This window comes from Mauremys mutica, chromosome 4, assembly GCF_020497125.1.
Source record: "Mauremys mutica isolate MM-2020 ecotype Southern chromosome 4, ASM2049712v1, whole genome shotgun sequence".
Lineage (NCBI taxonomy): Eukaryota > Metazoa > Chordata > Testudines > Geoemydidae > Mauremys > Mauremys mutica.
In genome coordinates this window covers 87974346-87990572 of record NC_059075.1, presented here as the reverse complement: position 1 = coordinate 87990572, position 16227 = coordinate 87974346, and the positions used below count along the sequence as shown (strand labels likewise).

General features: G+C 39.5%; 1 protein-coding gene across 5 annotated transcripts in view; it reads right to left on the bottom strand.

The window, feature by feature from the left end:
- Window positions 1-16227, bottom strand: part of ANO3 (anoctamin 3) — a 370397-nt gene that overhangs the window by 53641 nt on the left and 300529 nt on the right. For all 5 annotated transcript variants that reach the window (XM_045016234.1, XM_045016231.1, XM_045016232.1 and 2 more), the window contains 2 exons: window positions 14687-14821; window positions 4842-4938 (listed from right to left, as the gene is read on the bottom strand). In XM_045016234.1, coding sequence (XP_044872169.1) covers window positions 4842-4938; window positions 14687-14821 — 232 coding nt within the window. The remainder of the gene's footprint in view (window positions 1-4841; window positions 4939-14686; window positions 14822-16227) is intronic.

The window sequence follows — 16227 nt, the reverse complement described above, 5'->3', positions numbered from 1 at the left end:
AGCCAGCTATTCTGACCACATCCCACCAGTCTTCAAAATCTTCCTTGGTTTCCTCTCGCCTGCTGCGTCAGATTTAAATTCCTTGTCTTGTCCTTTTAGGGCCTGAACAACTTGAATCAGGCCTACCTAGCCACTTTCATCTCTTTATTTACCTCTCCCCCAGGAATGTTCCTTGTCTAATCATTCCCTTCATTCTCTCTTCCTTCCTCGCAACTCCATGCTTGGATCCCTTCTCTCACTTGTTCCACCAGGCCTCCATGCTTTTCCTCTAAATCCCTCTTGAAAATATCCTTCCCTTCTAAAGAGTCTGTAAATCCTAATCACTCTCAAAATGAATAAAACCATCCAGATAATAACAAAAAATGTCAACATGAAGTAATTATAGTACTACGGTATGTGTAACATTCCACCTCTCCATCGCTTTTGCTGTCTGTTGCACCCTATTGCCCATTTTCTACTTACAGTGTAAACTCTTTGGGACAGATTTGTTTTATCTGCAAAGTTCAGATAAAGTTCATGGTGGGTAGATAAATTGTAATTGAAAACTGGTACATGCCTATGTGTCAGTTTGAGTGCCCTAAGGGGGTTTGTTGTCCCAATTTTGAAAATGGTGTCCTTTATGTATTGTTCAGGGTTCATTTTATCCACCATAGAAGTACAGGCATTTCCATGGTAGACATCCAGCAGTCACTGTGTATGAGCCACAGTAGGCAATAGTACTGTATTAGGAGGCTTAGGTGAAGAATAATTTCTCCTACTGAAAGGGGATTTTAGGTAGGCAATTGCCAGTGATGAAATTTGGTCAGGGATAATGGGCTGAAACATATTCTAGTGAAACAATGCTATAAGATGTTTGGTGAGCATCAGTGAACAGAACCTCAGGTATAAAGTGTCATTTGAAAGATGACATACATCATTACATTATATCGGAGTAAACTGGTGAGAGAAAGAATTAATGGGCAGGCACATTTGATAAAGGAGCACCAAATAGGGAAATTAGGGAAAAACAAAATTGAAAAGAAAAGTTTTCATAAGTGGTTTTAATAACTAATGCAATAAAACATTGAGTGTTTCTAGGCATTTTCACTGTTTCAAATGAGAAGTAATAGCTTCATTTTAGTAAAGACTTTGGCTTAGATTACAGTTTAATTATTGTTGATTTTGTTCATCATGTAAGGCCCAGTCTTGCAGACTCTTACTCATTCAAGTAACCTTACTCATGAGGGTAGGATAATTGATTTAAATGGGATAGCTTGGATAAAACCCATTTTAAAAAAAAGTAAAGGTTTGCAATATTGGGCCCTTATGTTGTAACTGACTATACTGTAGCCATCAGGAATGCTGTGCTTGTGAGGTGATGGTCTCAAAGGTTATGGGATATTGAAGGGATTGACAGTTTGCTGAAGGGAGGTTGTAACACCTTCTAGCAAAACTATTACACATAATAGCTGCCTTGTTTTGTCATTGGGGTTGTCCTCTGTAGCGGACTCTAGTCCTGAAACCAGACAAATCTACATTTTTTTCAAATGAAAGACTGTCATCATTATTGCATCTGCTTTTAGAAAATAAACACTGAGCAGGTGACAGAGGCTATTCTGTAAGAGGGAAGATAATCAAATATTAGAAAAAAACTCTTGAAATCCTCATCATTTATAAATCTAGGAGAAAAGTATTGCTTGCCAGTATGTTTTATTTTCTCTCGAATGAAAGCACTTCTAATATTGAGTAGAGATATTAAACACAAGTTTTAGTAGTATACAGGGCTCTGTTTATTTTATTGTGCTGAAGAAAATGGGGAAGTTATTACTTAATGCCAAAGATCAAGTACAATATGGTCTTTGTGTGAATTATATAATTGTGTGAAACTTATATGCAAATATGCCTTTGGCTTTGTTTTTCTTTTGTTATAATAAAAGGAACATACAAGCAAAGTATTTTATGAGACTGAAAATCTGATTGGAAAATGAAAGCGGCAGGATTTACAAAATTTTACAAATCAATAAAAAGTGACAAATGTCTTCAGATTTTTAATGCGTGGCAGGTTGGGGGAAATCTGTGCAATAAACAATACACCTCTCTAAAGAAATGGAAAAGGAACCCCAAAAGAGTTATGACTCAGAAGATCTTGCTTGAATAGAAGGTGGGTTTCCGGCTCCAAATCATGCATTTTCTTTAGAATGACCAGACCAGTTTTGGCCTGTAGCCTTAGTAATATATCAAGCTAGGATTTTCTCCTAAAGCAAAGCAGGGTGGGCCGAGATGGCTGGGCCTTTTGATTGGAGACTTCTGCATAGAAGTGAGAAGTACAGACAGTAGTGCTGGTGAGTCAGGACATGTGCTATAGGGCAACATACTGTTGAAGACAAGACAAAAACATAAAACGAAGGTGCTGACCACCTATGATTGTGAAAGAACTCTTTTTCAAGAACAAATCACACCTTAAATAATTATATTCTCCTTAAATTAACTCCCCAGTACTATTTGGTTGTGTTATTCTTAAGGGGACATATCAAAAGAAATGTCATGGTCCAAATTGTGCTCCTTACAGCTGCATGGAGGGGATGACATAAGGAAGCAGGCTAGCCACCTTCATAGCATTATCTTCCATCTCCCCAGACAAGGGTAGGGTTTTCTACAGGTCCTGTGATCTGCCTCTCAGGAGGAGGGAAATGGTGGGCCGGGGCAAGAGTGAGTGGAGGAAAAGTGCATAATTTCCATCCCACTCCCTCAAGCTTTGTAAAAATCATCACCAGGGCTCTGTCAACTTTACTGTGAAGTTTGGTGCATTCAGATCCACCACTTAAGCAATGTCACCCCAGTACCCAGTAAGGTACCATGCACATTCCTATTTAACCCACTGTGGCTTGCAGGTGGTCTGAGGAAGACAAAAATCCAATTTGACCCATAGGAGAAAAAATTCCTTCCTAACCCCCTTAACAGGCTACCAGCTAGATCCACAGAACCTGTCAGGTTGGGTTCTCATTCCTAGTTTGGGCAGCTGGAACAGAGCCAAAAGAGGTACCACATGGCCCCTGAATCAGGCTAAATCCTGGGAGCTGGGGAATGCTGTCCAATCAGTGCCCTTCTCCCCGAGCTGGCCAATGGGTACCAAAGACTCCTATGGGAGGAGCTACCTATTGTCCCTAGGTGAGTGCCTCCCTCTATTGCTACCATCACTGTCCCCCTTTCACCTCTGGCCTCATCAATTTCCCCCACCCATTGATGAGTGTGGGTGGCAAGCAGCTCAGGCCTGGAATGCCATCTCTCTCTCTCTCTTCCAGGCTAGTGTTTACAAGGGCTTGTGATGTTTACAGCTTTAAACTTGCAACTTACATAGCAAATACAAGAAAGAAAACATTTCTTCTTAGACAGGGATCCTAAAATGACATTATTTAAAACTACTACATTTGAGATTGTAGCATCCCTTCCAGTCAACTGTTGGGCAGGGCTGCTGTGGGCTATTAAACAGCTGCATTCCATAGGTTATGGGCAGCACAGTACAGTTTGTACAATGCTTTATGTGCGTTTGATGAAAGGTGTTACATGCAGTATATGTACAATTATTACTACAGCTGGTCAGAAAAAACTTTGATGGAACCAAACCAGCTCCAACAATATGAAATCATCCCATTTCCACATTTTGGAAATTAAACATTTTGATTTGTCATTTTGAAATGACTTTTTGTTATTGTTTGTGTTATAAAGTAAACTAAAAATCAAAATGAAATGTTTTGATCAAAAATTGGTTGGCATTTTCTTTTGTGGAGAATTTCTACATTTTTGGGCTAAGTTCCAATCTGAAGTGAAACCAAATTTCAAAATCCTTTAAACTGAATTTCCTTCTCAATTTTATTATCATCATGCCTTAAAGCCAGAGCCATTCAAATTTCTATAAACAATACTGAGCTCTAAACAAGAATTATTTGATTGTGCTGAATAATTTTGAGAAAGAAAAGCTGAGACTGGTTCCAGCCTTGGTAATATAATACAAACCAAGGTGTCTTCATATATGTGTTCATTTATATACATTGCTTGCATTCAAAAGCAGTCAATGTTTATGTTTGATGGACAGTTTCCTGTAGCAAAAGATTTGACTGTGTAGGACCATTGCATTGGGCACACCACAGGAGCATTATAATTCTCTATAATGAAAAAAAATCCTTTAAAAAGAACAGAAATCCAGTCAACACTACAGGAAAACAGAAAAGTGAGAACGTAATCATATAGGAAAGTAGAAAACCCTAGCAGAAAAAAAAAAGTTTGCTATATCATCGGGGCTCTTCAGATGGACAAAAATAGAGTTAAGAAGAAAATGCTCTCAGAGAGTCATTTTTAGAATCAGCTGTAGGGTGACCAGACGTCCCGATAAAATTGTGACTGTCCCAGTTTTGAGCCGTTTGTGCCACGTCCTGACCGAAGTACAGTTGAGACGCCATTTGTCCCGATATTTTGTTTTGGGCGGTTGCTTCTGTCTTTGACGGCAAGACTTATTATCCTCTGCCGAAATGCCGCTGAAGAACATCAGCAACTGAAGGATCTTCTGCTGAATTGCCGAAGACTCGGACGGCTGAGTGTAACAATTAAAAAGCCGCCCCCCCTCGTGGCGGTCCTGATATTTTATCGTTAGCATCTGGTCACCCTAATCAGCTGTGATTGCTTTATCATCAATTGAAAGACAATAGATGCTGAGTAGAAAGGCTGCAAATACTTTTGTCATTGAAAAGTTAGCAGAGCATCACCAAATTGTAGAGGAGCCTTTGCTGAAGTAACAGCAGCAATTGTTATGCAGAAAGAATTGACTTTTAGATAGCATCAGCTTGCAGCACAAAACCAATAATTACCTTTGCATATATGCAGCTTTCATTGAGTTTCTGTAGCGTGCAATTGCGTTCGCACATAGGGCACATGATGGTTTCATTTGCCTCGCAGATCTCTTTGCTTTAGCAGAAAGATGGGAAAATAAAGATGATAAAAAGGCTTTCAGCATCCTCCATATTTTTCAAGACCCAGGCCCATTTATATTCTTAATTGGTTTGTAACATGCCTAGACTGTGAAATAGGTTCATTAAAAATCTAATTTTCAATGATCAATTTAATTTAAGAGCCAAATCCTGGTCCCACTGAAATAAAGAGGAGCTTTACAAATAGCTTCAGTGCCAACAGGATTTGACCCTAAGCAAACACCACATCACCTTTGGACCTGATACTGTAGTCTCTACTTTTGCTAACCACACATGGATTTCAACAGAAGTGTTACATGCAGTAGAACTGAAGGATTGGTCCCAGATATCTAACTATTTATAACACCCTTTAAAACACAGGGAGTAGATCCTCAGTTGATGTAAACTGGCATAGCTCTGTCAACATTAACCGAGCCATGTCAATTTACATCATCATCTGAAAGATCTGGCCTAGCATGTGTAAATTAAAAAAACCAAACATATCACATGGGCAGTGACAAGGGGTGAAATCCTGGCCCCAGTGAAGTCCGATGGAGATTTACACTTACTTAAATAGAGCCAGGATTTCACCCAAGATATTTAATGTCAAAAACATCTAACGAGGTGGCACCTAGTTTTATAGGGGAGGGTGATTTCAAAGGGTGGAGAACTTCTAGCATTTGTATTTCAAGTATTTGTGTTTAATTTTCCCCAAGACTGAATCATGTATGGGGACAAAATAAAATGATCCAGTCTTCTTATGACATTTCACTGGTTGGAAAAAAATAATAATTCTCAGATGATATAGTACTTCAGAAGGCCTTGGTGCTTAAGTACATGAGTAGTGTCATTGACTTCAATGGGACTATTAGCATTCTTAAAGTTAGGCACATGTTTGAGTACCTTGATCAGGACACAGGAAAATAAAGCAGACACAGGGCTGGCTTTTAGAGCAGAAGACAGCAACTTTTAACAGAGTCACAGGTTAAAGCCAGAAGGGACCACTAGATCACCTAGTCTGACCTGTATATCACATGTAGGCCATCAATACCTGCACATTAATCCCAATAACTGAAATGAAACCAAAGACTTACAGCCCACAGGAGACTAGACTATTATGTGCCACAGGAAGAGAATAGGAAGGACCAAGGTGCACCAATGCCCAAGGCCCCCACAAAGCAGGGAAATGATTAAGTGAGATATACCCAGTTAATCCTGGAAAGTGACCTAAACCCAAGGTCACTGCCAGTATGAACTGCAGGAAAATTTCTTCCCAGCCCCACATAAACCCTGAGCAAGAACCAGCCAGCCAAGCATTTGAGAGAGATTGCTCGATTCCACCTCAGAGCCCCTCTCTGATGAATGTCCCATCTCCAGTCATGGCCATCCCTGATGCTTCAGAGGAAGGAGATTGAAAAAAAAACAACCCCACACCACAAGACTCACCCAGAGTACAAAAAAAAGACCTTCCTGACCCCTGCAGGTGGCCAGTTGAAACCCTGAAGCATGAGCTTTTAGGATCAGTAATGGGGATGAAGACTGTGTAATACCTCACTGTCCCACAAAATACTAGATATTTATTGTGGCTAAGGGTGGTGTTAAATGGGCTCCTTGTTAAATAACCATATCAAGTGTTGGCCTCTTTAGCCTAACTCACAGGATTCAAACCACTTCTAAATCCTTTCCCCCTTCCTCCATGAGGGGCAATGAAGGTACAGATTAAGGGTATTCTAGTCTGCAAAGCCTTGCCCTTCCTCCTGCTGGCTAATAGTTATCCTGAATCCCCCACTCATGTGTACCTCTTGGAGCTGGACCCTTTGAGTCTCAATGGACACTAGCCACAGGTTACTACAAAATTGCCAACTCCATTTAACACATCTTTTAAGTTCCTGTCCTAAGTCCTTATCTTTTTAGCGCTGGTCCAATCAAACATCTCTTTCTCCACCTGAACTCGGGCTGCAATGGCTCCCTGAGGCAGTAACACGTATAATACAAATGCAAAGGAGTCCAGTTTGATTTCGGTTTACACAAACTCTGCTGGATCTCATGGAATCTGAACTCACAGCTCTAATGGAAACTACCATATTGAACTTGGTATTTACAAATGTGCATTCACATTAAATCCCATTTCTGGAACAATAATGGTGCAGGCTGTGCTCTCTCCAATGATGTTTGTATGGGTTTTTAGCTAAATTTTCTCAGCAATTCCAGTCTTTAAATTATTAAATCTTATAAGAAAATTCGGAGTTGTCAAAGAAATTGTTCTAAAAAATCTCTGATCAGGAGCAAGCACAGTAGCTGATTTCAGAGATGTGCATCAATGCATGCCTTTGTGTCTAGGAATAGAATTTGGACCTGTATCACAAGCCTTAATATGTAAGGGAATTTTCTTTCAAGCAGTTAACTGCAAAGAAAGATCTCTACAGTATAGTATAATAGATGATGACAATATGAACCATAAAAAAACATAAGACAGATTGTGCTGCTGTAACTGAGAATTTAGACATTAAAGTATATAAAACATGCAGTTGTAATCTATGAACGATGGTGCTGAAATCTTCATATAAATTCTGTTTTAAAACCCAGGTTTGTTTCCAACAGCTAAACTCAAAGAAAGTTACAGCAATACTAGCCCAGATGCTTATGAGCAATTCTCGGTTAAGTTATTAATTTTTTAGCAAATTTAGTGATCATGACAAATGTCAGGATGACTGCCCTTGCTGCTAAAATCCTCTGAGCAAGAACAGCATAGGTAGAAGTGAAAGCATCCCCCTACTTCTTTGCCCAGTGAACATCAACCCTGACCTGAAGGGCCAACCCCTTTATTGGTCAATAGGTGCTTAAATCTCCATGGCCCATTCCATTCTTGGCCTTTCTGAGTTGAGGCTGTTGATACGAGGAGCAATCATGGGCATGTTTCATGTGATGTGTAGAAATCTCTCAAATGCAAACTACTCTAAAAACAACAACATTTCTTTCTACATAAGCCCCTGAACAAAGGTGAGGGGAAAATCTAGACCTGTCTTTGATACAGGGTATGGCTACACTGGCGATTTGCAGCGCTGGAAAGCCTCCACCAGCGCTGCAATTAGTAAGTGGCCACACCTGCAGGGCACTTCCAGCGCTGCAACTCCCTGGCTGCAGCGCTGGCCGTACACCTCACTCAGCATGGGGAATAAGGATTCCAGCGCTGGTGCTGCAGCGCTGGTCATCAAGTGTGGCCACACACCAGCGCTGTGATTGGCCTCCAGGGTATAAGGTGTATCCCAGAATGCTTTTATAAATTACTCTCTTTGTTTTGTTATGAACGAGCTCCGATCGGAGCTCCGAACAAACAGAGCTCCTGTTTGCTGTGATCATCTGTACCTGGCTGTAAACAATCAAATGAGAGGCAGGCAGGGAGAGTGAATGAAACAGAACGGAGGAGCTCCGTTGAACTGCTTATCTAAAAAAACAAACACTGATCACAGCAAACAGGAGCTATCTGTACCTGGCTGTGAACGATCAAATGAGAGGCAGGGAAACAGCGTTGGATGCAGGGTTCGCAAACATTTTGTGATTTTTCCAATCTCTCTCTTCCCCGCTCCCTGTCACAGTACACCGCGGGGAGTCCGTGTTGGAGGCAGGCTGTTTGCAATTAAGAGTTAAGACTAAGGGGTCAGAAACATGTTCTGATTTTTCAATGCAGGAAGCTAAACACACAGTGTTGGCTCCAAAAATCCCCTCTCTCTTTCCCCCCACTCCCTGTCACACTAGACCCCACTCCACCCCCTCTTTTGAAAAGCACGTTGTGGCCACTTGAATGCTGGGATAGCTGCCCATAATGCATCACTCCCAACAGCGCTGCAAATACTGCAAATGTGGCCACACACCAGCGCTGGTAGCTGTGAGTGTGGCCACACACCAGCGCTGGCCCTGCACAGCTGGATGACCAGCGCTGCAAACTACCAGCACTGCAAACCGTAAGTGTAGCCATACCCTCTGATGTGTGGCTTAAATATACGGTTGGTTCTGCACATAATTCATCTGAAGAAAAGAATGCAAAATATGGAAAGAATTAGAGCTATCAAGCGATTAATCGCACTGTTAAATAGAATACCATTTATTTAAATATTTTTGGATGTTTTCTACATTTTCAAATATATTGATTTCAGTTATAACAGAATACAATTTGGACAGTGCTCACTTAACATTTATTTTTATTACAAATATTTGCACTGTAAAAAACAAAAGAAATAGCATTTTTAAATTAACCTAATACAAATACTGTAGTGCAATCTCTATCATGAAAGTTGAACATACAAATGTAGAATTGTATGCCAAAAAACTGCCTTCAAAAATAAAACAACGTAGGCTCTAAAGTTCTATATGTCCACTCAGTCCTATTTCTTGTTCAGCCAATCGCTCAGACAAACAAGTTTGTTTACATTTGCCGGAGATAATGCTGCCCACTTCATGCACTAAAGATTCATATGTCCCTTCATACTTCAACCACCATTCCAGAGGACGTGTCCACGCTGATGATGGGTTCTGCTTGATAACAATCCAAAGCATGAGGACTGATGTATATTCATTTTGATCATCTGAATCAGATGCCACCAGCAAAGGGTTGATTTTCCTTTTTTGGTGTTTCGGGTTCTGTAGTTTCCACATTGGAGTGTTGCTCTTTTAAGACTTCTGAGAGCATGTTCCACACCTCATCCCTCTCAGATTTTGGAAGGCACTTCAGATACTTAAACCTTGTGTCGAGTGTTGTAGCTATCTTTAGAAATCTCACATTGCACCTTCTTTGCATTTTGTCAAATCTGCAGTGAAAGTGATCTTAAAATGAACACGTGCTGAGTTATTACCCGAGACTACTTATAACATGAAATATATGGCAGAATGTGGGTAAAACAGAGAAGGAGACATACAATGAGTTAAGTCACAAATACAATGAGTTAACTCCCCCAATGAGTTAAGTCACAAATTTAATTAACACAATTTTTTTACTGAGCGTCATCAGCATGGAAGCATGTCCTCTGGAATGGTGGCCAAAGCATGAAGGGGCATATACATGTTTAGCACATCTGGCACATAAACACCTTGCAGTGCCGGCTACAGAAGTCCCATGCAAATGCCTGTTCTCAGTTTCTGGTGACATTGTAAAGAAGAAGAGGGCAGCATTATGTAACGATGCTGGTTCTGGCGGGACCCAACTGAGAGTGCCAATTCAGGACAAATTGCTTAAAGCAGGGCAGTTACAGCCCAAGGCTGGGGTTTTTCCACCTTTAAGGCAAATCAAACCAGCCAAACAAAGAGGACTTTGGTCTCACCCCACTGGCTAACCACAAGTCACACAAGCAATTCCCTTAGACACTCCAGTTTCCCAGTATCACCACCAGTGCCACTCGTTATGGGGACAAATGGTTATGAAAACCAATACCCCAGTAAAAGAAAAAAGGCTCTCCTGATCCCAAAGGACCAAGCCCCAGACCCAGGTCAATATACAAATCAGATTTAACCCACAAATCACTTTAGAATCTAAAATCTAAAGGTTTATTCATAAACGAAAAAAGATATAGATGAGAGCAAGGATTGGTTAAATGGAATCAATTACATACAGTAATGGCAAAGTTCTTGGCTCAGGCTTGCAGCAGCGATAGAATAAACTGCAGGTTTAAATCAAGTCTCTGGAGTACATCTACAGCTGGGATGGGTCATCAGTCCTTTGTGAAAAGCTTCCATTTGTAGCAAAGTCCCTCCAGAGGTATGAAGCAGGATTGAAGACCAGATGGAGATGAGGCATCAGCCTTTTATAGTCTTTTCCAGATGTAAGAATACCTCTTTGTCCTTACTGTGGAAAATTACAGCAAAATGGAGTCTGGAGTCACGTGGGCAAGTTCCTGCATACTTTGCTGAGTTACAAGGCGTATCTGCCTTCTCTCAACGGGTCAGTTGTGTAGCTGATGGTCCTTAATGGGCCATCAAGCAGGCTAGGCAGAGCTAACACCAACTTGTCTGGGATGTTTCCCAGAAGCATAGCATATGTTTGAAATACGGACAGTATAGAGCCAATATTCATAACTTCAACTACAAAATTGATACACACATATAGACAGCATAATCATAACCAGCAAACCATAACCTTGTCTTAGACACCTCATTTTCCCCCCCTTATACAAGATTTGGTGCCACTACAGGACTTTGGTTGCAACCATGTTCTATATGGTCCCATTTCAAATCAATAATGTGACATTATCTGCTGTAAATGTAAACAAACTTGCTTGTCTTAGCTATTGGCTGAACAAGAAGTAGGACTAAATGGACTTACAGGTTCTAAAATTTTGCATTGTTTGTTTTTGAGTGCAGTTATGTAACAAAAAATCTACATTTGTAATTTTCACTTTTACGATAAAGAGATTACACTACAGTACTTGCATGAGGTGAACTGAAAAATATTCTCTTTTCATCATTTTTACAATGCAAATATTTGTAATAAAAATATAAAGTGAGCACTGTACATTTTGTATTCTGTGCTGTAATTGAAATCAATATATTTGAAATTGTAGATATTGAATACATTTCAATTGGTATTCTATTTTTAACAGTATGATTAAACACGCAATGAATTGCAATTAATTTTTTTTATCACAATTTTTTTGAGTTAATCCCGTGAATTAACTGCAATTAATCGACAGCCCAAGAAAGAATTTTAAGAGCTAGGAGGGCCTTCAATGTGTTGCACACTTTAAATCCGTCTCACAACCTGGTCAAGAAATGGCAACTTTATCATTAAATATATACCACAATAGAAACAAAAAAACAAAAATATGGATCAAAATACTGCAGCTTCGTTTGTGCATGTTGCGCCCGAAGTATACAACTCAAACTCTGTGTCAAAGGTAATTTGATACAGATCCACTGGGTTTTCTCTGATATGGCTACATCCATCTCCCAACAAAATCAAGGAACTAGCTGTCACCACTGGAAATCACAGGCTGAGGTTACCATGCATAGCAGCCCTAATACCAATGTGGAGCCCTGGCAACAAAGAATGGGACTTTTGATGGAATGATCTGCCTTGCCCATCAGCTGTCATAGGGAAATGAAAAGTCCTCTGGCTCACCAAGCTACTCTGCTGACAACAGTGAGAAAAACATGTTTTAAAATATGGGCCATATATTAATGTTTGTTGGAGATATTTATACTGTATAAAAGGTTGGTTTCTTTTTCAATTACCGTCTAATTGCGTCAGTTCTACAATGCAAGTAAATGGTACAATGGGGATAAAATGAAAAAAGTCAAATGATCAAATTTGCTCCTGAACCACTAGAGGGAGGATTTGTATTTCCCAAGTAGCAGACTTTTACATAACCCTAACAGTTGAATTGATACTACTGAGCAAAGTGTAATTTTTGCAAAACCTGATTTGATCACTGAGCAGGGTTTTTTTTAAAAAACAAAACAAAACAAAAAGAAAACACACACACATATACACACACACTTCGGTGAACACAGAGCAAAGAAATTAACAAGTTGTGTCACTGATGTCCATAAACAGTTTGTTTTACGAGCAAAATCCAAAGTGATGGTTACAGTTTGCACATTCCTGATAAGGGGCATTACTAGAATAAAAGTCAATCTGGCATCAATTGGTATTGTATTGAATAATCAAATTTTTGAATAGGTTTTGGGGCAATATGCCAATTTGTCAGATTGACATAATGCCCTGGCACATAATTAAAATGCTAAATGTTCATTGTTTTCATCCTGATAAAAACACAGTCTTGGAGAAAACAGTTTAGCCAGTATCCTGTGATGTACCTTGTGTATATGTGTGTAATGTAACATCTACAGAGTGCAAAACCAAATAATAAATTACTACCACCAGCTGGCATTTATATAGCATTTACTCTCTTCAAAGTGTTTTACAAACTTTAACTAAATAATCCTAGAACCACAGAATATAAAAATGGAAAAGAAAGACTTATGAGGTCATTTATTTCATCTTCTTGCTAATGGAGGATTCTTTGTCGTCTTCACAATCTAATTTACTAGTATTTTGTTTAATCTTTGCTACCCTACACCAGAATAGGCAGGGACATATTGTAATGAATGGGCTAGTTTGTGTGTGTATCACTGTCTTCTACTGTATAGAATTAGAACTGCTTAACTGAATGTCATGGACTATAAACAGCTAAAATACTTCAGCTCAAATGCTAGGGGCATGTGCTTTTGGAGCAAGATGATCTGAGTTCTATGCCTGCTGTCATTGCCATGCTGTGCAGCATAAAACTCATGTTCCTAGATGACCTAATTTGCTTGTGTTGAGCATTCCGACACCTCTATGTAGATAGTTTTCATGCTTCCTCTTGTAGAGGGCCAGTTTCCTCTTTTGTTTGGATAGGTCCTTCATAAAGCAAGGGAAAGTAAGCATTTAAAAACAGGAAAATCTGATTGTAAAACTAGAAAAATAGCAAGAGGACACAGGGGGCAGATGTATCTGAAACTACTTTCAACTCAGTTTTAAATTGATTCAATTTCATGTTGTGGGTTTGCCTTTCAAACTTACAACACAGAAAAAACAGTTAAACACCTCAGCACAATCAAATACATAATAATAAAAATACATAATAATAAAAATATCATAACACCCAATGTTATCTGAAACGGTCAAATCTGAACATTTTGGTTCATAACAGGAAGCCTGACAAAGCTTTAATTGAGCACTGCAGGGGCGACAGTATCAGACTTTGTAAAATACAGGATAAAGATAGTTTAAAGAAAGGTAAAGTGCTCCTTGTTCAAAGGCTAAACTGCATTCATTTTCTACAAAATTTTGCTCCATTAAGGTAACAGTCTGAGCATGCAAAGTAGTAGTAACCAAAGACTAAGCTTGATGTTCTGTTCCCATGGTTTATTGTTCTGCATTGAGGAGCTAATCACTCCTAATGGAAAGCTTTGGAAAGAAAAGTCTATCTTTAGAAACAGTTCTCCTTACAATATATCAGACATTTGCTTTAGCACAAATTCTCTTCACTTATTTCTTAAATTGATATCATTATCTCCTCCTGGGACAGACCCACATCAGGGTAAATTCACTTTACAACTTTGGTGGGTTTCATGCTGCACGGCACTTGACTGTGATCTCCCTTAGACCAATATTAAATGAGTGTAACTCCATTGGCTACAGTGGAGTTGGCTTTTAATTTACACCAATGTAACTAAGCGAAGAATTAGGTTCAGAGTTTCAATGACATCCCTTTTGGTGGGAAAGGTTTGCATGGAAGGATAGAGGTTGAAGTTCTGGAACTGCACTGATGCACCCAGATCTATATGCAATCCCATACTCCAGTCCACAGATCATGAGAGAGAATTTTCATGAGTTCATCTCACTATAGTGAGAACCATTAATGGGTGGTCATTTGCAATTACTTATCTTCAACACCGTATTTGCTGTATTTCCTTGTACACAGAGTTGGAAATGCTGCAAACGCAGCCATAAATTTAGCTACTGTGAACGGTAAATGTCCAGTTTTTGATATAAATTGTTACACAGAGGGGATGTAGCTGATAACATAATTGAATCCTCAATTTGATTATTATGAAATGCTATAAGTCTAGCAAATGGTTAAAGTTTGATTGAAGAGATGCAACATTTGGTTTAGGTTGTGCCTGGCTGCTACTTGCATTTTCAACAAGGGAACTGGCAAGAATAACTGTCTATTGTGGTTTTAAAAATAGGATTTTATTGTGCATCATACCTTACTTGGCTAGAATCCATGGTAAACAATCCATAAAGGAAAACAAACAGCCCGACAAGTGCAGCAGGAATGAGCATTCCAGTGTACCATCCCAACCAAGCAAAATAAAGACCAATTTTTTCACCAAAATACCGCCTGTGTGAAGTAAAAACAAACAGTTTGAAGTAAATGACCATGCCCATCTTGATAGCATTACAGGAATCCTAAAAGGAAATATTATTAGGTTTATTAGGTTTATTTTCATGTATCATCTTTTTAGTAGCACTTGTGCAAAAAACAATTTTATTTCACTCTGACATAATACTTTAGTGGCACTAATTGCAGTCTAAACAATACACATATCCTATAAGGAAACAGCTGGAGTGCACTACAATTTTACACTGTTGCAATGATTTAGAGTAGTCAGTAACTTCAGCTCTGTTAAAAGTAGGAATTATAAAACAGCACGTTTGTTAGTATTAAATTCAGAAGAGTTGGACATATTGTTATGCAAATACTATCGTGTAACAAAATTACAGAACCCGGCCTGTAGAACTAACATGCAGCTGATATCTCCAGCTGGTCACCAACTTGCACTCCACTTCCCATGACCCGCTGTAGACAAAGACATGGGAAGTTCTGCCTCAAGAGTTTGACAGACAGCAGCTCCATGACTCCTGATTGGCTCCCTGCCCTATATAAACCCAAGGTGTGTTCCAGGAAGTGTCCCAGCAACAGTGTGGATCTTCTGTAGCTGCCATTACTGTTCCTGCTCCTGGCTCTTGAATTCTTGGCTTGATTTGGACTTTGACTCAGACCCTGAAACCTGACTCAGACTGTGACCCACGGTATGAGCTCTGACCTGGACCTGCCTACAAACTCTTCTGGTATTCCCAGCCTCAGATTTGCCCCTGCTCTGACTCTTGGCCTTGACTGCCTGTGCTGGGATCCTGATAAGCAAGGTGACAAAGAGCCCATTCTCTATAGCATGTAGTCCACTATAAAAAAAAACGTATGGTGGATTGTCACAGAAATCTACTGTTGGACAAAGTGGTATTACATCATGAGTTCAAGATTCACCCTTAATTCTTCAAGAATGGGCCAAAAGTTGCCAGAAGAGCTGAGATGGCAGCGAACATGGCTAGAAAATAAGGCACTGAACCTACAATTTGGTCAGGACAGAAAGACCCCTATACCCATGTGCAGGCCCCTTGTCTTCTATGGGACTCTGTGGGGACATAAGGGCCCACCCACATGCATCAGATTGCAGGATGAGGACCTAAAATTAACTAGAAATTGACAGTAAGCAGAAATGAAATTGACTTTGCTTATCTTGAACAGTGAATACAGACAAGTGAAAAAGAAAACACCAGCATTAATTACAGGGAAAAACTGATTTCTAACATTCTTTTAGTTTTAATAAGCCCTGGTGTTAATAGTAAGATAGGTAAAAGAAATGAAACAAATTTCAACACTGATCGTATCAAAACTAGATTTTTTGTTTTAAACTTCATCAACATTTCTCTCACAAACCCTCGTCCATGCAAATTGATCCAGGTGGT